Source organism: Lutra lutra, chromosome 16, assembly GCF_902655055.1.
Source record: "Lutra lutra chromosome 16, mLutLut1.2, whole genome shotgun sequence".
NCBI lineage: Eukaryota > Metazoa > Chordata > Mammalia > Carnivora > Mustelidae > Lutra > Lutra lutra.
The window spans coordinates 45,534,286-45,554,482 of record NC_062293.1 but is presented as its reverse complement, the minus strand read 5'-3'; the positions used below and the strand labels follow the sequence as shown (position 1 = coordinate 45,554,482).

General features: G+C 49.5%; 1 protein-coding gene across 3 annotated transcripts in view; it reads left to right on the top strand.

The window, feature by feature from the left end:
• Nucleotides 1–5,152: 5,152 nt before the first annotated feature.
• Nucleotides 5,153–20,197, top strand: part of PITPNA (phosphatidylinositol transfer protein alpha) — a 41,269-nt gene continuing 26,224 nt past the window's right edge. For 2 of the 3 annotated variants that reach the window (XR_007123433.1, XM_047707742.1), the window contains exons 1-4: nt 5,153–5,395; nt 9,276–9,306; nt 14,343–14,488; nt 18,627–18,718. Coding sequence is in view for 2 of the 3 variants with exons in the window: in XM_047707742.1 (XP_047563698.1) it covers nt 5,376–5,395; nt 9,276–9,306; nt 14,343–14,488; nt 18,627–18,718 (289 nt within the window). In the remaining variant the exon portion in view is untranslated. The remainder of the gene's footprint in view (nt 5,396–9,275; nt 9,307–14,342; nt 14,489–18,626; nt 18,719–20,197) is intronic. The other variant, XM_047707743.1, reaches the window with a different exon arrangement.

Sequence of the window (20,197 nt, the reverse complement as noted above, 5' to 3'; positions counted from 1 at the left end):
GGGCGCCTGGGTGGCTCAGTGGGTTAAAGCCTCTGCCTTCAGCTCGGGTCATGATCCCAGGGTCCTGGGATCGAGCCCCACATTGGGCTCTCTGCTCAGCAGGGAGCCTGCTTCCCCCTCTCTCTCTGCCTGCCTCTCTGCCTGCCTTTCTGCCTACTTGTGATCTCTCTCTGTCAAATAAATAAATAAAATCTTTAAAACAACAACAACAACAACAACAAAAACCCTTTCATGCCTGCTCAAGTAGCTTTCAACCGTGTGCAGGGTAAACACCGTCCGAGGCAGGGTGAGAGAAGAGGACTAAATTGAGGGCCTCACTGCCTCTTTTGAGTCCCCAAAACAACTCCTTGTCTGTTTCTTTGACTCCAGCGGGTGACACATTCATCTTACATCAGACTGTGGCCCTCCCTGCGCAGCGACCTTTTTCTCTTTACCTTTGTCGCCCCCCAGCCTGGGACCTAATGAATGCTGTTGAGTAAGCAAGTGGGCTAAGCACTCCAGTCTGGTTTCTAGAGTGGCCTGGAGTCTCTATTTAGGGTCAGGTAATTGTCAGGCAAAGTGCCGGGCATAAGCAGCAACACACAGGGGCACTTACTGGCAGAGTGCCTGCCCTTGGCCTTGACCTGCAGACACACTCCTGGACCCCATGGCCCCTCCCAGCAGCCAGGGTCACACATTTGTCTGTCCGTTTGTTTGTTTGTTTGTTTGTTTTTTCTTTTTTGGGTCTGGTGTCTGTCTCTCCACCAGAATGAATGTTCCCTGAAAGCTGGCACATTCTTTGCCTTGGTCACTGTGATACTTCCAGTGCCTGGCAAGGAACAGCTGCTCAATCAATATTTGGAACATGAAACTTGAAAAGGGAGAGAGAGAGAGACAAAAATAAACAGAAAAGAGGCTGAACCTCGCTGAGAAGCTGGGGGAAGTGCATGCTCTTGCCCGCCAGGAAGGGACAGAGCAGAAGATGGAAACAGTGAAACACAGTCTCCCGGAGATACCCAGAGATGGGTTACAGGTGCGGCTGTGGCTGAGGCAGCAACAGGGCCTGCCAGCCAGGAGAACTTCGAGATGCACAGACATGAAGATGAAGGCAAGAGGAAGACCGAGACGGAGCTAAGAGCGCACAGATGGGGGAAGGAGACTGGTTCAAAGAGGAGAAGAAACACTGGGCTGGAGGTCATCGCCCAGACAGAGCAGTGGGACAGAGACTGAGACTACAGGGATGGGGAGAGAGGCAGAGAGGGGTCCGGAGAGAATAGGAGGGAGGAGAGATGAACAGAGACAGACAGAGGAAAGACAGAGACAGAGAGAACAGAAATACAGCTAGAGAGGGAGACAAAGGTACAGAAAGATATGGAGGAGAGATGGAGAAAGAGTTGGAGAGGGAGCTAGACATGGAGAGAAGACAGAAAGGTGCAGCTGGAGATGGAGAGAGGGAGAGAAACAAAGAAAGAGATATGAGAGGCAGAAGGTCACTGGGACACTTCAGATTTTAAGCCTGGAGCATGGAGAAGTGGTTTTGAGGGGGCAGCGGTGTCCATCCCTCCTTCCTCACAGCACCCCTTCCCCAGGAACAGGGATGGGAAGACATCTGCTTCTCCCCCAACCCCGGCTTGTGTGCTCTCTCTCTTTCTCAAATAAATAAAATATATATTTTTAAAGATTTTATTTATTTATTTGACAGACAGAGATCCCAAGTTAGGCAGAGAGGGAAGCCGAGCGGAGAGCCCGGGCGGGCAGGGCTCGATCCCAGGACCCTGGGATCACGACCTGAGCTGACGGCAGAGGCTTTAACCCACTGAGCCATCCAGGTGCCCCAAATAAAATCTTAAAAAAAAAAAAAAAAGAAAGAAATTATTGATCCTGTGAAGTACAATAACGGCATTGTGGGTTTTGAGAAAATATTCCTATTTCTAGAACGCACGCTGAAACACGGTGTGGTGGTACGATGTCTGAGATCTTCTTTAAAATGCTTCAGAAAAGTGGGGCGCCTGGGTGGCTCAGTGGGTTAAGCCGCTGCCTTCGGCTCAGGTCATGATCTCAGGGTCCTGGGATCGAGTCCCGCATCGGGCTCTCTGCTCAGCAGGGAGCCTGCTTCTCTCTGTCTCTCTCTCTGCCTGCCTCTCTGTCTACTTGTGATCTCTCTCTGTCAAATAAATAAATAAAATCTTTTAAAAAAAATGCTTCAGAAAAGAGATGTCACAAGAGTGGCACCATCTCGCCAACAGCTGAATCTGGGTGATGAGGACTGGGCCCTCAGGGGCTGGGCCCTGCCCCTGGAACAGAGGTACAGTTCCCTAGCTTGGCACTCAGTCCCACCTGTGTGGCCACACGTGAAGCGCTCACGTGCTAACCAGAGGCTCTTGTTGAATCCTGCCTTCAGGCCTTTGCCAGTAAGAAAGAGTCCCCCTCTGGAGATGCCAGCTCCTCTTCCAACCTGGCTCAAGTACCATTGTCCTGGCATGCTCCCCACACCTCTGCAGCCCAGGAGGTCTCTGCTAGGACCTGCCTCAGCACTGTTTCAGTCCTGTAAAAGTGCAAGGGCTCTTCTATCTGAGCGACTCGAGAGCAGAGGCTGTTTCCCATCTTTTTACTTTCCCCATTGCCCAGCATAGCCTCCAAGCCCTCTTGTCTCAGCTCTCGTTAACTAAGAGTCACTTCAGCAATAATTCCTCTCATCAGGCAGGGCTCAGACAAAACATCGCCTCTTTGAAGAGCCTTCCCTGACCACCCAGCTAACGTTGCCCTGTCCCGCCTCTGCATAACATTTACCACTATTCGAGGCCATTTCTGTATTTGTTTATATGCTGCTCCCCGCCCCACCCTGCCACTGAACAAGGGAAAGACCTGGTTTTTCTAGGTCATCCCTGTATCCTGAGTGCCGAGAAAAAGACCCAGGACGAGGCCAGGAGCTTAATCAATATATATTGAGTGAATGAGTAAATGTAGTTGTCCCAACTAGACTGCAGGCTTCCAGGGGGCAGAGTTTGGTTACCTTCTGGAGAGTGCCAGCACATGGCAATTGTTAAATAACCATTCATTGATACTATGTAGGGGTAAAAGCCCCATACTGAAGAGTTAGGGGACCAGGGTGCAGTTAATCTTGGACTTTGGATCATAATACCTCTTCTCAGGGCGCTTGGGTGGCTCAGTAGGTTAAGTGTCTGCCATCAGCTCAGGTCATGATCCCCAGGGTCCTGGGATTGAGCCCCACATGGGGCTCCCTACTCAAGCCAGGAGCTTGCTTCTCTCTCTCCTCCATGCTCATGTTCTTTTTCTCTTTCAAATAAATAAATAAATAAAATCTTAAAAAAAAAAAACCTCTTCTCTTGGCCTTCCTTCAAGGGGCTTGGACTTGGATTTCTGAGGCAATCCATGTGCCTACTTTAGGATTTGATAAACGAAAGGCCAACATGTGCAATACTCAGGGTTCCGCTGAGGTACCCGTCATGTATGGCTTGCCAGCAATATGTCACCTGCTCCATCCTTCCTTCCCAAGTCCCCATCTTGGACAGTCCACTCGCCTTCACCTGGCTGTCCCTCAGATCCAACACTGGAGCCATTATTTTCCTCTGTGTACATCTATCTTTCCATTATTCTCCTGAAGGCAGGACTGCCCACTCAGGCACCCAGGTCAGAAGCCTGGGTGGTGTTCTCCCTTTCTCCCTCTCAGCCAATTAGTCAACAAACCTTATGGATATTAACCTCTTGAGTTGCTTCCCTCCCCTGCCCTTTCCTATCACTGTCCTAGTCCCTCTTCTCCACACTTCTGAAGAAGCCTCCTAATTGGCTCCCTGCTTCTGGCCTGGCCCCTCCATGCCCTCTCCACCCACCCCTTAGAGTGAGCCTTCAAACACCAAACTTGCTTAACCTTCTTTTTAAAAAGATTTATTTATTTGAGAGAGTGAGAGAGTGCATGCCCACGGGTGGGGGGTGGAGTGGGGGGAAGGGAGAGAATCTTAAGCAAACTCCCTGGTGAGTGTGGAGCCCATGCTAGGAGCTTGATGTCAAGACCCATGAGATCAAGATCTGGGCCGAAATGGACTAGGTTTTAAGCACCTGAAGTGCTTAAAACCTTTAAAGGGCCCCAGCCCTCTTAGGGTGGACTCCAAACACCTTATCATTTCCAGGAACTTCATTATCTGCCTCCAACCCTCTCCCCACTCTGTCTAGTTAACTCTGCCCTCCTAGCCTCCTGCAGATCTCAATTTAGAACCTCTTCTTGGGTGGGGTGGGAGAGTGGCACCTGGCTGGTTCAGTGGGTAGAGTATCATGTACTCACCATCTCTGATGATGAGTTCAAGCCCCACGTTTGATCTCTGCGACGGGAATCTAAGCCCCATGCTGAGTGTATAGATTACTTTAAAAAACCAAACCAAACCAAAACAAAAAACTTAAGAACAAAAAAGCCCCCCCCCCCCGAAAAAAACCACAAAAACAAAATAAAAACATCCCACCCCCCAAACCTACCCCTCTTCTTCCAGGAAGATTTTGCTGCTCCTTGGTCCCTGAAGCCTACTCCACCAAGTATAATTCCTCCAGTATAATTCCACCAAGCCTGTGTTCCACCACTCACAGGCCTTTTCTCGAACCTGTCTTGTTTACTCTGTCAACAAAGCACAGGTTTTGGGGACACAGCGCGTACTTTGCAAATACATATTGGATGAATGACATCACACTAAGACTGCTAGGTGAAAATCTCCATCACATGCTCATTAAGGACTTGAGCAAGTCTTTTAACCTCTGCCTCCTCCTCACCCGTAAAGGTGCACAGCAATGGTAACTTTTTCTGGTAGAGATGTCTTGAGGAGTCAAGCACTTAGAAGAGCATTTGAACGTAAATTTGGTTATCGTTAATGTTTTCTTGGCACAGCCCTTTCCTGGATCTCAACCCACCACACCGAAGGGACCGTGCGTACAGGTACAGAACACTCACACCTAGGCCCCCACCCGACACCTTGCTGTCTGCCCCGCGCACTGCCCGTGTCTTGAGCCTGCCAGCAGTCCCCCTCGGACCGGGAGGACGAAGCCACCGCCCATTTAAGGACGAGGAAGGGGCGGGCCCGAGAAGGCTCCTCCTTCGCGCTGAGGTCAGCGCGCAGCGCTGCGTGTGACGCTCTGGTTGCCGCAGAGACGCCCCGCCCCCGCGCGGCGCTGCGGAACCGGAGCTCCGGGCGGCGTCGGCAGCGGCGCGGGAGGCGGCAAGGCCGGGGCAGCAGGAGCCGGCGCGGCGACCGCAGCGAGAGCGGCGGGGACGGAGCAGACCACGACGAAGGCGCACAGGCAGCCGGGCCGGGCCGGGCCACGGGGAGAGCGGCCGCCGGGAAGCGGGCGGGAGGCCGGGCGGGCAGCGGGCAGCTGCCGAGCTGCGGAGCGACATGGTGCTGCTCAAGGAGTAGTGAGTGTCCGGCGGGCGGTGCGGAAGCGAGGAGGAAGGGAGAGTCGGGGATGACGACCAGGGAGCTTGATGGCCTGGCGGAGGGGATGCAGTGGCCGGACGGGACCCGAGGGGATGGAGAGCAGTGGATGGGCTGTTGGGCCGCTCAGCAGGGGCTGAGGGGACTGTGAGGGCCGGACAGGGCCTGAGGTGGGGCCAACGGGGATAGAGAGATACGGACAGCTCCTGCGGTGGGGCCTGAGGAACCGTGAAGGCCGAATAGGCCTGAGAGGAGAGGCCAAGGGGACAATGAGGGCTGCACAGGGCCTGAGATGGGGTCAAGGGGACAGTGAGAGCCAACAGGGCATCAAGAGGGGCTGAGGGGATGGAGATGTGGGACCTCCCTACGGTGGGGCTGAGGGACGGAGGGGCCCGCCAGAACTGCTGGAGTGGCTGAGGGGACTGGCGGGAGAAGGAGGAGTAGGCTTCAGGGACCAAGGAGCAGTTAGACAGCTTCAGGAATGGGGCAGGGATGATGGGGAGGAGTGTGAGGGGAACCTGGAGTATGAGGAGTGGCTGCCTTAGGCATGGGGGGAAGGATTGGATTTAGTGCACCTAGGAAAAGGAGCAGGGAGTAGGGCCAGGCTTGGGTGACAGAGGAAGGGTCTAAAAAGATAGCAGAGGGGACTGGTGGCATGACGTGGTACCCAGGTGGTAGGTGCAGAGGAGGAGGTACTTGGAAAGAAGCTTAGGATGTTTGCTTGGGACTTGGGGACACTTGGGTGAGGAATCCAGAAAATATCGGGGAGGAGCTGATTTGTGGGAGTTAGAGTGATGGAGAAGGCTGGGTTGTTAACAGGGTAGAGGGAATATGTTTGTGAATATATATAATAAATATATATATATATAGGAATAGGGTGTGGGGGACAGGGGCAGCCTGCCTCTAGAGCATTCTTAGTCTTGGTGCAAAGAGATAGAGAAATTGCTTTGAGAATTGAGAAGGTTCCCATAAAACCATTAATTGATGAAAGACAGTGAAAGGTGAGGGAGTTTTTGAGTAGTGACTGGGCTGGGAAACTAGTGACTTCTGGTAGGTGTTGCAGGGAGATAGGCTTGCTCCTGAAATCTAGGGGATTAGATGACAGGGTGGGATGTTTAAATTGCTAAATCTTTCAAACACTAGCTGACGGATCACTGAAGCTCATGACTCCAAGTAAACATTTCAAGACTTTTTTTTCCCCCAAAGAGGAGAGATTGAGTGTGTATGTGCAGAATTTACAGTGAAGCTGCTTTGCTAGAGGGGAGGGCATGTGGGCAGCATTGGGTCAGAAGCCCAGAAGTCCAGAAGTAGGAGATGTTGCGGTAGAGAGCAACTGGTAGAACTCCGTTGGTACCCAGGCGGGTGTGCAGAGGGCACATTGGTGTCCATTTCATCGCTGAAGGCACTTTGCCCCATTCCATCTGGCTTGCTCCTTGGAGTTGTTTAGGACATTTAGGACACAGTGTGGAACTTTGGATAACAAAGGGAGCAGAGATCCAGGTGTCATCCAAGCTTGAGACTTCATCTGAACAGCATTATTTGGAAGCCCCTCCACTTCTAGTTCTTGACATCCTTGATGCAGAGCTTGGAGCTTTATATGGTGAGGAGGAAGAACCTTGGGATCCCAACAGGAAGAGGGAGTGGTACACTTTGGATTTTATTATTTATTTTTCAAGTATTTTTTAAGAAGATTTTATTTATTTATTTGAGAGAGAGAGAGAAATAGTGGCAGGGGTGGGGGGAGAGAGAGAGAAAATCTCAAGCAGACTCTATGCTGAGCACAGAGCCTGATGCGGGGCTCGATCTCAGGACTCCAAGATTATGACCTGAGCCGATATCAAGAGTTGGATGCTCAACTGACTGAGCTACCCAGGTGCCTCAGCACTTTGGATTTTAGTCTTGACCATCCAGACGACAGGCTTTTCCCATTCTCCTGATCTTTTGTTTCCTGTTCCCAAATGTATCCTAGAGTCTATAGAAACCTGTAGTTCTATGAAGAAGGTCAGTCAGGAAAGGGACCGTCAGAAGAGATCTGAGTGAGTCTTGAAGAGAGATCCTTCCTTCCCATTCTTTGTTCTTCTACCCTTGAAGCCTGCCAGGGAACGGTCCAAGGTGCTGGGGATGCAGAGCCTGCTCGGCATCTGCATTTCCTTCCTGCCTGACTTGTGCTCTGTGTGTGCATCCTGGGGCAGGGGACGGGGAGGGGGGCATCCAAGCCACTTAGCCATGGCTGCAGCGCTGCAGCTCTGGGAAGGGTGGAAGTGAAGGTCACAGTGCAGTGAGCACAGCTCCAGTCTCAGCCCAGCACTGCCCCTGTGGCCCTATCCTTTGGAATTGCACTCTATTGCTGCTGAAGTGGTTTTGCTCCTAAGGAGCCAGGGACAAATGTCTGGGCATGCTGCTGTCATGTAAGCAACCTCAGAGCGTCCTCTCAGGAATTGGCTGATGCTTGTCTCTTTGCCGGGTGGAGACTTGGTGCCCACCAAGGGCCTAAAGTTTTCCCTGTTGGTTTTTCTGACACTTCTTCTAACAGGATTCTCCTTGATTTGATTTCTGCAAATTCTTGGATGTGATCCTTACTGCTATTCTTGAAGATAAAAGGCGTATTGTTTTCTAGGAAGTTTCTTCTGAGGGTGCAGAAATGGTGGCCTCCCAGTTGAAAGTGTTTTTCTGCACTGTTGGCTTTTTCTAATGGGAGGAGGGCCTTTGTGGCAACATCCAGTAACCTGCAGGATTTGTGTTATTGGAATCATTCTGGTGGGGGGCGGTTAGCAGGCAGTAAGGACTCGAAGCCCATTTTGTTTTCCCTGCTACTTTTCTGCTCTGTGCCTTGCCTTTAGTGCGGTGTTTTTCTCAGACCCCTGTGTGCTTCTTGCTACCTGGGGGAGCTTCGTGGATTTAGAAAATACTGAGCAGAGTGTTTACCAGCCTGGAACATGGATCCGAGTTGTCGGAACCACTGCATAGGAAGGACAACATAGCAGCTCGTGCTTCACCAAGCGTGCAAGGTGCAGAAGGCTCCAGTGGGGCTAAAGTTTGGGAACTGAGAAGCTAAGCTCGGGAGCTGGCATGATGTGTATGAATACGTCCAAGTGGTTTTGACTCAGGTCGGACTTCATGGCTTTGAACTGGGGCTTGACTTGCTCTGCCACCAGCCCTCATATGTCTGTGGAATTCCAGCTGGTATGGGACCTTGCTGGCCATGGCTTTTCTGTTGGGTTCCTGGTGGTACCTCCACCAATGGGTGTTCATTGAAATGGAGAAGAAAAAGAAAGCAGTCAATTGGGGAGCCTTTGGACAGCCTCTGGAGGTCAGGGCACAAGTAGAGTGTCCACTCTTGGTGGCTTTGTGACAGTAGCTTGTATTGCAATGCCCTGGCCCCGAGCAGAGATAGTTGGTGCATGCTCTTAGCGTGATTAAGCTTCGAAGGAGCATGACCCCGTCCTAGCCTCCCACCTTGAGGGCTATTGTTAGGAGATGGGGCCCATAGAGATGAAATCCCCAGGGCCTGATTCTTTAGGTCTCTCTGACTCCTCATTGTGGCTTCAGAGTTTGCAAGGACAGGCCCTTGTTTTGCTGGGAAGGATGTTAGTGGGGGAGAGGGAGAAAAGGACAGCTCCAAATGTGAGTCAGAGGCCCAGGAAGGAGCTGGTAGAGGGACAGGTTTGCACTGAATCATAGGGACCTGAAGGGCATAGATGATCCTGCCTCAGAGCACTCAGGGGGCCATTCTCTGCTGGGTTTTTGACAGTGAGTATATGTCACGTGTAACAAAACATTTAATAGTGTTCTAAGATGATGCTGAAGAACCTTGGGATGCATTCAGAGCCTGAAGTTGATACTGTTTTCCCTCTCTTGTAGTCGAGTCATCCTGCCTGTGTCTGTAGATGAGGTAAGTTCTTTTTCTTTTTATTCATAATTGTATGTAATTGCTTGTGACTGTTGGCTAAGTTGGGCTCCAAGTGGCGCACACTCTTCGTGTGGTTTTCATGGTTGTTCTAACTTAGAGATAATCAGTACTTGATGAGAATTTTCCTGGTGCCACTTTCTGTCAAAGGAAGGCACTTATTTATTTATTTTTTTATATCTGCAGCCTACCTTAAGCTGTTGGCTTTTGGGGACTTCGACCAGAGACCAAAGGAGCCCCTTTTACCTGCTAGGACTGTGCCCATTTGGGGACATTTTATTGAGAGCATTGAGTGTGTGAGGGGATTTCTGGGACCTCCATGACACAGCTGGGAAGTGTGCATGGCTCTCTCTGTTGTGCAACAAACTAGTAGGGCAGGAAGTCTCCGAGGCCCTCCCTAGCCACATTCTAGTTGACTGCTGGGAAGACCAAGGCCCAGAATCCTTTTACAGAGGGCAGGGAATAGCAAATGGGCTTGGCTTGCCCTCTGTCCTTTTATAGTGTTAGGCCCCATGTTCCTGTGTATGGGGACCTGGCAGCATTTGCCACCAGAAGGTTCATAGGCCACGCTGACTCAGAATAGTCTCTTGGACAGCAGAAAACTGTCATAGGGCCTCCCTCATCCCACCCTTTCTTTGAACTTCCTCCACTCTCCTCTCCTGGTGCAGCCTATTCTTTGCGTGCGCACGTGCGCACGCACACACACACACACACAACACCCAGCTTCCAGCCCGGCTCCAGTTTGGGTGAAGTTTTTCAGCCAGTGTGGTGACCTCAGTCATCGTCTTTCCTGTGGTGTCAGCATGAAGCTCCTGTGATAACTTACACTCTATTCCAAATATGAAATGGACCTTTGAAAAATGAAATCAGGCCAACAGAGCCTGCAGCACACCTTAGATGAGACAAATATCTGAGCTTTCTAACCCCAAAAGGGTTGGGCAGGAATTGGATACCTGGAGGATTGCCTCCTGTGATGGGCTACACATCTGGTAAGAGCTGTGAAGATCTGGGGGACGGAGCCTAAGGCAGGCCTTGAACACACTCTGAGAGTTTTGGGTGAGGGGCATAAGGCAAATGAGACTGGGAATCTTGGGAAAGGGCCTGGAAAGGAGAGGTGTTGCTGTCCCTGGAGACACCTGACATGGACCTGGGCCCTGGGAACCGTGTGCTTAGGCTGACAGGTGTTGTCTTGGTCGTGGGGGTGGGGGTTTCCTGTTAACCCACCTCCTTTGAAGGGGACCTTGCTCTCTTTGGGAAAATAAGAAGTGGTGATTTTCCAAACCATAGGAAGTGGTTTGGAAGCAGGAAGGCTCAGCATGTCCCTTGCCCTAAAACTTCCCTCTTGGGGGTCCAGTAACTCTCTCTCTGCTGTACAGGGTAATCCTACCCCCCAGGTCAGGAAGATGTCTCCCAAAACTCAGGAGTACCTCAGTGTGCATTTCGGGGTGAAATGGACATTTCACAGGGAGTATCTTGAATGAACAAGGATGGAAATGCTCCTGCGATGTGGGGCCAATCCAGGAGAGCCAGCAGTGTTTGGGAGCAGTATTGGCTGCTCTGCAGGAAGCCTGGAGATTACTTATGATGGGGCCAGGCATGGAGGAAAAGAACTCACCTTGAGAGCATCTGCAATTGGCAGTTTGTTTGCAGTATTGAAGAAGTGATGGGGAGGGGTGAACAGAGCCTACAGGGTAAGCAGAAGCTTGGGAAGTAAGTGCTGGTTAGGATTCATTTTTCTGCCTGGGAATGGTCTACCTGTTCTCAGCTAGAAGTCACTGATGAGAAAGGAAGTGCATGTCCTGGGTAGGGGGAAGTAGGGGCTGCTTTTCCAAGACTTTTTATTTTTAAGTAATCTCTACACCCACCTTGGGGCTTGAACTTAAAACCCTGAGATCAAGAGTTGCAGCTCCACTGATTGAGCCACTTGGCACCCCGGAGCTGCTTTTCTGATGGCTTGAACCTTAGTTCCAGAAGATCAGAAAATCTTGAATGGGGAAGCCAAAGAAGAAACAAGTAATGATCAACCTTTTTCAGTCTTTATCAATAGCCCCTTCCTGACTCATGGTTCCCATGGGAACAGCCCAGCATCAGTGACTGTGGGATTCACTTCCTAATCCAAGGCCTTGATTTGAGGCCCTCAGGGCTGGCTTTCTTGCTTGCTTTCCTTCCTTCCTTCCTTCCTTCCTTTTAACATCTATTTATTTATTTATTTAATCTCGACACCTAATTGTGGGGTTCGAAATCGTGACCTTGAGATCAAGAGTTGCATGCTTTTCCCACTGAGCCAGCCCAATTCCCCTCCTCAGGGCTTTCTGATGTAGGCTGGGAAAGAGAAGAAAGAGAAAAGAGAAGGCCATGGCTTTATAACCATCCTGATGGTCTGAGTCAATATTTTGGGGTGGAATTAGCTTCTGTCTGGCAGAAGCCTTTGGCCTAATAGGGCATTGGGCTTCTAGGCATTTGGCTGCAGAGGGAGAAAGTCTGGGCTGTTTGACAAGGGTGTGTCCACCAGTGGTTCCCGGCTTATGTAGGCCCACCCTCTTCCATGTACCCAGAGCTGGTTTACTTCCCATTTCCAGAGACGTGTGGTACCATCCCCCTGTATACCCTGTCCCGACAGGGTCACGTGGGTGGGACCAAGAGCTATGCTGTTTTTCGTGCTGATGTTTTTTGCCAGGGTCTCAGGCCCACCCGCTGTATCTTCTGGGCTCCCACTCCTAGTGATAGGGTCTCTTTTTTTCTTAGCTGAATGTCTTAGTTCTTTGGGCAAGGGCAGGCATCATTGTCCTAGACCTGAGGAGGCTACAATCCCCATCTTGTCTCCTTAGGGCTCTTTATCTGATGTAATGATCTGACCCCCAGCCCATCTCAGTGTGGCTGCTTTCTGCTTTCCCAGGGTATGGAGCCCCTGTGCCAAAAGTGTCCCTCACTTGGAGCTTAGGGAGGCCAGCCTTACTTAACCCCTTTGGATTAACAAAACTGCCTTCACTTTTCTCATTGGGATTAAAGGATCAGAATATCAAGAGAGATTAAAGGGGGAAGATGCCAGCCCAGCAGACTGATCCTCTTAGAGCTTGCCCTCTGATTCCTGCATCTGATGAGGAACCAAATGAAGGGGATTAGTCTCTGCACACACACACACACACACACACACACACACACACACACCACCCTACCCCAACCAAACAGCAGCACCAGCCGACAACCCAGTCCCCTCCGTTGAGCCCTTTCTTCAGCCTGCCCTCTAGGATTGCTGAGTCAGTGGTTAGGTGTTCTTATGACTCTTCTCTAAAACACAACTAACATTCCTTCTTAGGATCCCCTTGCTTAGCCAGACGCTGACCCACTTGTTAGGGGTTTTTGTCTCACCTCAGCACCAAGGGCTGGACTTGGAAAGGCATAGAGACAGTTTGGTGTTCCCTGGGGACATCGAAGGCAACACTGATGTTGCTTAGAATTAGCAAGGTCAAGGTGACAGGCTCCCGCCCAGATGTTCCTCTCTATGGGATTAAGTGAGACAGGATCCCTTGCCTGGGCCTCTCCTTGGCTTTTTTTTTTTTTAAAGCGAAGATCAAGCAAAGCTTTATTCCGCGCCAAGCATCAAGAATCAGACCAAACGTTCAGGGGGCCGCATCTCCTACAAGAGAGGGCGACCTTTCCTTGGCATTTTGTGCCGGGTGTTTACTTTGGAAGTTAGGGCTCCTTCAGTTTTATGGTGAAGAGTGAATTGTCCTGGCGAGTGCTGCGTCCCCTTTTGGACTTTGCCCAGAAATTTCCCTGCAGCGCTTGTGAAGCTGCCCAGGAAAGCAGGCGTCCGAGTTTGAGGTGCAGCAGCCCCGGAAGCCGCCATGCCCTTTGCTCTTGCAGACAGAGGTGTCAGCGGTGCTGCCCAGAGATGCAGCCTCTCCGGTTCCATCTCAAAAGGAGAAAAACCCTTGTCTGTCCCTCCCAGGAGTCCCAGGAATTTGGGGAGGGGAATGTGGAGGGTGAGGAAAAACCTTTACACCCCCAATGTCATCCAGTCCCTTTTTTTCTCATACTCTCTAAACTTGTTCCTGGTGGCACTGGCGGTGACAGGGAAAATGCATCCTTTGGTGTAGATGTAGCTTCCTGCATTAACTGTCGCTGTTCATTCTTTTTGTCTTGTTTTCTCTTCCGAACAGCTTCCCTCCAAAAGCAGGGAGTAGAAGGACTTGGGCCGAGCTCAGGTCATCGGTCCTAACACTGAGTTGTCCTGAGCGGGTTAGAGGAGGCCAGTAATCTTGACCGGTGACTTGCCAGGGTGGCCTATGACCCAAATAAAAGAAAACTAGATTCTTGCCATCTAGTTAGTGCCAACGCAGAGGGTGCACTTGCCAAATTGGGATTAAAGGTACATACTGTGGGGTAGGAATCTGTGTTATCCATAATGGGAAATAGGGCACTTGCTTCAGCCCTGCCAGGATTCTGGAAAGCATCTGGAGGTTTGGTTGCCTGCAAGAATGTTCTCGGAGCTGCTAGCAGGGGGACGAGCTGCACAACACTGGGGAAAGAATAAGTCGATGAGCCAGTTTACAGCAGAGATTGTGGATTTCACAGAGCAACTTTCTTTAACAAGAAGTCATGTGTTAGGATCTGTTTAAATGAATGGGATAAAGAGAATTCTAGCAGCCAACCCAGATCTGGTTTTAGGGTCTTAATACCAGAGGCAGATTCAGGGGAAAAGCTACTTTGGACCCTATTGTGTGTTCTCTGGATAGTGGTGTGAGGTTGCCTCCTTAAGCCTTGATGGAGGATGTAAACATGGGAGGGAGGAAATTAAACACATCTGATAGCTAAGGAGAGGCCAGGGAGCTGTGTTCATAGTTGCTGTGGGTAGATTGGGTAAGGTCCCACGTTGGAACTGCAGAACGAGGGGGGCGCGTGGTGGTGGGAGGGTGGATCCCAGAGTGGTCCCATTGAACAGTTGCTGACAACTGGATTGTGTGCGCCTGGTGAGAATTCTGCCCTGACAGTAACTCCTGTGTCTCTGTGTCTTTTAGTATCAAGTAGGGCAGCTGTATTCTGTGGCCGAGGCCAGCAAAAATGAAACAGGGGGTGGAGAAGGCGTGGAGGTCCTGGTGAACGAGCCCTATGAGAAGGACGGTGAGAAAGGCCAGTACACACACAAGATCTACCACTTACAGAGGTATGTGGCTGAGCAGCCAAGCCAGAAGGCAGCCAGGTATTGAAGTGGAGATCGTGGATAATGGGGGGTGTTTCCGGGTTATTAGCTGATTGCTCAGGTTGCTGTGAGAGTGGGTGTGTGTGACACTTCTTTGCTCACTTAAAGGGTTTTTATTTTTTACTTTATTATTATTTTTTTTAACACTTGTCCCAACCAGGCTCCTAGTCCCCAGAGATGGTGGTATTTAGTTTCTTAGTTGTTTGTGAGTTTAGGGGTGTGTGTGTGTGTATGTGGTGTGTGTGTATGTAAGTGTGTGTTCCATTTTCTTTATTCTCTGATGTACATGAGATCAGGCTATGCATACTGTTCTCGACTTTGCTCCTATGTTACCTGTCATCATAGCTGCCTTCCACTGTCAGCGTATTCTGCCCTATTCTTTGAGAGGACGCCTGGCATTGTGCTGTACAGGTGTGCTGTGGCTCGTTTACTCCGTCCTCCCCTGACGAATGTTTATAGTTGTTTCCAGATGTTGACATACAGCATTCCCGTGCAATGTCTTGCACACAAATCTTGTGCTGTACTTATGTGTGTAAATTTGGAGTAAATGCTCCTAAAAGTGAAATTATAGGACAGGTAGTATTTTAAATTCTGATATTGTAAAATCAGTCACCAGAGAAATTTTGGTACTTCTCTGTGGATCAAGGGCATGAATGTTTAAAAGTGAGTCTGATTTGTATCCCCAAATCTATAGCAAACCATGCAAATTTGCTGAATCTCTAATTGAAACAGTAATATTTCAGTAAACTATAAGCAGCATTGAAAGTCATAATAAACTTAACACCAGCTTCAGGGCACCTGGGTCGCTCAGTTGGTTAAGCTCAGGTATCTTCAGCTCAGGTCATCATCCCAGCGTCCTCCAACTGAGTCCCACATCGGGCTCCTTGCTCAGAGGGGGGCCTGCTTCTCCCTCTGCCTGCAGCTCCCTCTGCTTGTCTCTTTCTCTCTGACAAATAAATAAAATCTTAAAAACAAACGACAACAACAAAAACCTTATACCAGCTTGAATGGAAGTTGAACCAAGCTAGTTTTAGAAACTGTCCAATATGGGAAAAAATAAACTTGATAAATCTTTAACTGTGGTAAAACATGCATAACACAGGGGCTCCTGGGTGGCTCAGTCGGTTGAGCCTCTGCCTTTGGCTCAGGTCGTGATCTCAGGGAACTGGGATTGAGCCCCGCATCGGGCTCTCTGCTCGGCATGGAGCCTGCTTCCTCCTCTCTCTCTGCCTGCCTCTCTGCCTACTTGTGATCTCTGTCTGTCAAATAAATAAATAAATAATTTTAAAAAACCATGCATAACACAAAGTTCACCATTTTTACTATTTTTTAAAAGATTTATTTATTTGAGAAAGAGAGAGTGTGAGAGCAGGGTTGGGGGTGGGCAGAGGGAGAGAGAATCCTAAGCAGGCTGTGCTGAGCGCCAAGCCCACTGAGGGGCTTGATCCCAAGACCTCAAGATCATGACCTGAGTCAAAACCAATAGTTGGCCGACTGCACCACCTAGGCAGCGCCCCCCCCCACTTTTTTTTTAAACACCATTTTTAAGTTCAGCGACTGTAAGTACCTTCACAATGCTGTGAAACGTAAACCAGGATCTTAATTTCTAGTCACTGAACTGACTAGAAATGAAACCAACTTCATTTTCATTTGGGAAAATCCCTGATTTAGTGTCGTCTAGTGCCCTGGAGCTGTAGAAGTGCTTGGTGTAGAGGTCGTGGATTTTGTGAGAGCTGGAACCAGGGAGAGGGCAGCCCCGTGAAGTGGGGGATGTCTTGCCATGATCCCATTTCCTTGCCATTGTGCTCCTTGCCCTCCGTGTCTCGTCTGCATCCTCCTCCGTCCCTCCTCTGCGGTGACTACCAGCCAGCCAGTCCTTACTGAACCATTAGCAGCTGATTTGAATAAGGCTCAGGACATGCCTATCCCAAGTACATTTGGGGTTTTTTTATTTTTTTTTTATTTTTTTATTTTTTTTTAAAGATTTTATTTATTTATTTGAGAGAGAGACAATGAGAGAGAGCATGAGCTAGGAGAAGGTCAGAGAGAGAAGCAGACTCCCCGTGGAGCTGGGAGCCCGATGCGGGACTCGATCCCGGGACTCCAGGATCATGACCTGAGCCGAAGGCAGTCAGTCGTCCAACCAACTGAGCCACCCAGGCGTCCATTTGGGGTTTTTTTAAAGAGCACTTTGCAAACAGATAGTGAGGTTGGTAGAAGGGGCCAGTTGGTTCCTTACGAGTCAGGTGGTCCAACCAAAGTGTCTGAGAGGAGGTCTGTATGTGTGGAGGGTGGGACTTGTCTTACCCTCTTCCTTTATTTTATTTTATTTTTTTAAAAGATTTTATTTATTTGACGGAGAGCACAAGCAGGCAGAGAGGCAGGCAGAGAGAGAGAAGCAGGCTCTTCACTGAGCAGGGAGCCCAATGCAGGGCTCGATCCCAGGACCTGAGATTAAGACCCGAGCTGAAGGCAGAGGCCTAACCCACTGAGCCACCCAGGCACCCCTACCCCCTTCCTTTAAAGAGAAGAGGTAAACTCTGAGCTGCTACCACCACTCTTTACTTAAACCCAAAACCCTCAACTGCAAAAACCAAAGCAAAACCAGCAGTGCCGAATGCCTTGAGCACCTCTTCCCGTTAGGATCAAGGCCTTCCTGTCAGCCATCTAGCTGCTGCAGTCAGAAACATGGGTTCCCACCCCACCCCCCTTCCTCATCCCTCATATCAAGTCCTTTTGACTCCAACTCTTTCGGTACCTCTAGTGCTTCCATTTCCTTCCGTCATCTCTTGCATGGATTACTACAGCAGCCTCCTGACTGCTCTCCCTGCTTTTCATTTCTCTGTACAACTTCGAGTGTTCTGTCCAAAGATAGATGTGGTTGGTTTTCCTTGGGATCCTTGGGATCAAGTCCAGACTCCTTCACGTAACTTACAAGATCATTTATGACCTAGCCTCTTTGTGTTCTCTTATATTCCCTGCCTCATAGCTTACATCAACTATTCCAGATTTATCTTCATTTCTCCCAGCTTTTCCCACCCCACTGCCATCCTTTTATTTAGCTCAGTCCTACTCATTCTCTACTCTGTGTGTTCATTTAATTCTTACTCTCCCTAAGGAGCCTCCCCATGTACCATACTGCCCACATGTGGGTTCTCCCCATGCTTTGCCCACCCGGAGCCCAGTGCTCACCCACTGTGGCACACACTTAAAATGGTGCTGGCCTCTGCCTGGCTGGGTAGACTCCCCGCTAAAACATAAGCTCCAGGAAGTCAGGATCTATGTCTGTGTGATTTCTGTAGATCTCCTCGTGCTTGGCACACAGGAAGACTTATTTTGAATGAGTGCGGCAATGAGTGAATGAATCTCAGAGGGTTGCCCTGAGTGTCTGGATTGGCTCTCTGCCGGGCTTAGCTCTTTCGTCTTAGGCCTCAGGCGCTTAAGCTGATGAGATTGTTGGAGCCTACTAAAGACTGTATAGATTATCAGTTAAGAACTAAGGAAGAGGAATAAATGCATCTTAAAAAAAAAAAAAAGGCTCATACTGTACGTGCTGTTCTGTAACCTGAGACAAAACGAACTGAATGGAAGAAATATTTTGTCCTGGGAGGCAGATAGCCCTGAGACCCTCCTGGCCTCCCAGAACTGATGACAGCAGATCAGATCATCTTGGTCCCATATTCTCAGTCCAATAGCCAGTCACTGTGGCCCATAAACCTAGCCAAGTCCATTCAAAGATATCCCATCCTTAGCAGCGTGTAGTAGAAGGCCCTGGGCCCGGTGAGCTCGGGAAAAATGGGTCATGATAATGTAAGGACTGATAAACCACTGCAGGTAGCCAAGGGTCCCAGCTGCTGTCCTGTTCCCAATGGCTGGTGAGATGCTGGGGCGAGTTGTGGGTGGATGTTAGTAGGCAGCTGAGCTGGGGTATCAGGCTCCAACAGGTAGCTTCTCACACAGAGGAGTAACCTGCTTATCTCGTGGAGACTTGCTTGCCAACCCCGCTGAAGAAGTGGGAGCTATGGCCTGAAGACTGTGATGTACCAGCCCATCATCTTCTCTGTTTTCCATTTCTCTTTGTAACCGCCTTTTCTTACCACAGCAAAGTGCCCACATTTGTTCGAATGCTAGCCCCAGAGGGAGCCCTGAATATACATGAAAAGGCATGGAATGCCTACCCTTACTGCAGAACTGGTAAGTGCAGACCGGGCCGGAAGCTGGAGTAGGGGCCCCAAGCTAGATGGGAGGGTGTGGTCAAGTAGGTCAAGTAGGGGTGGCTGTGAATTAGGGTTTTATGTTTCACCTCCATTTTCCAGAGTAAGTCAATGAAAGGATGAGCTTGGGGACTCCCCCCCCCCAGGCTGGTGGTGAGTGTCACTGTCATCTAGTCGAGTGTGGCAACCATCTGGGGGGGGAACCGCCAAGTAGTCACAACCTGAGATGGCACAGAACCAGCCCATCTTGGTTGGGTCGGTATAATAATGATGACTGTTTTCACTGTTTACAGAAGCAGTGTTCTCTGTTTAAATTGTGGAAAATACATACAAACAGAAGAAAATAATCACCCAGGCTGCTTCTATTTCTAGATAGTCAGTGTTGACATTTTGGTTTCTTTTTATCTAATTCTTTTTTTAATGCTTACGCGTTTATCTCCAGGCACATTTTGAAGACAAATTTTAGATCAAATCATACTAATTCTTAAATTGCTCATTTTTTATTTAGAATCTTTTCCCTGTCACCGTAGAGTCTGCTATTTTTTAAGTTTGTAATGTCTGCATAGTGTTCCATCCTGTGAGAGCACTGTGATCTTTCTAAACCACTTACTTATTGTTAAATATTGAAATTTCCAGTTTAATGTACTATATCTGGGTTTGGCTTAGAAACCAGCTTTGAGACCAAAGAAGTCTTGAAAGAGGCAGTCATGGGAAAGGACCTATAGGGTGATTTTCTTGCCCTGGGAGAGGGCCAGGCCTGACACCAAGAAAACGTAGCAACGAAATCCTGATTTTTTTTTTAAAGATGTTATTTATTTATTTGACAGAGATCACAAGTAGGCGGGGGGCGCGGGGGCAGGGTGCGAGGGAAGCAGGCTCCCTGCTGAGCAGAGAGCCTGATGCGGGGCTCCATTCCAGGACCTGATCATGACCTGAGCAGAAGGCAGAGGCTTTAACCCACTGAGCCACCCAGGCGTCCCCAAAATCTGATTTTGTTGGGAAAAAGTTGGAATAAGCCCAATTTTTTTTATGACAAAGGATTTAGAAACAGCTATCCCCTAAATATATATAACACACAGAATATACATGCCGGATTTGTGGGGTAGGAGACAAAGAGGAGGGAGTTCACTGCTAAGAGCCCTGAAGTGATGGCCTATAAAAACCAGCATATTCTAAAATTTAAGGTGGGAGTAGAGGTGGAATTATTTTCTTAATCTTGGCTAGTCTTCTTCTTCTTCTTTTTTTTTTTTTTAAAGATTTTTTTTCATTTATTTAACAGACAGAGATCACAAGTAGGCAGAGAGGCAGGCAGAGAGAGAGGAGGAAGCAGGCTCCCCGCGGAGCAGAGAGCCTGACGTGGGGCTCGATCCCAGGACCCTGGGAACACGACCTGAGCTGAAGGCAGAGGCTTTAACCCACTGAGCCACCCAGGCGCCCCTTGGCTAGTCTTCTAACTAGA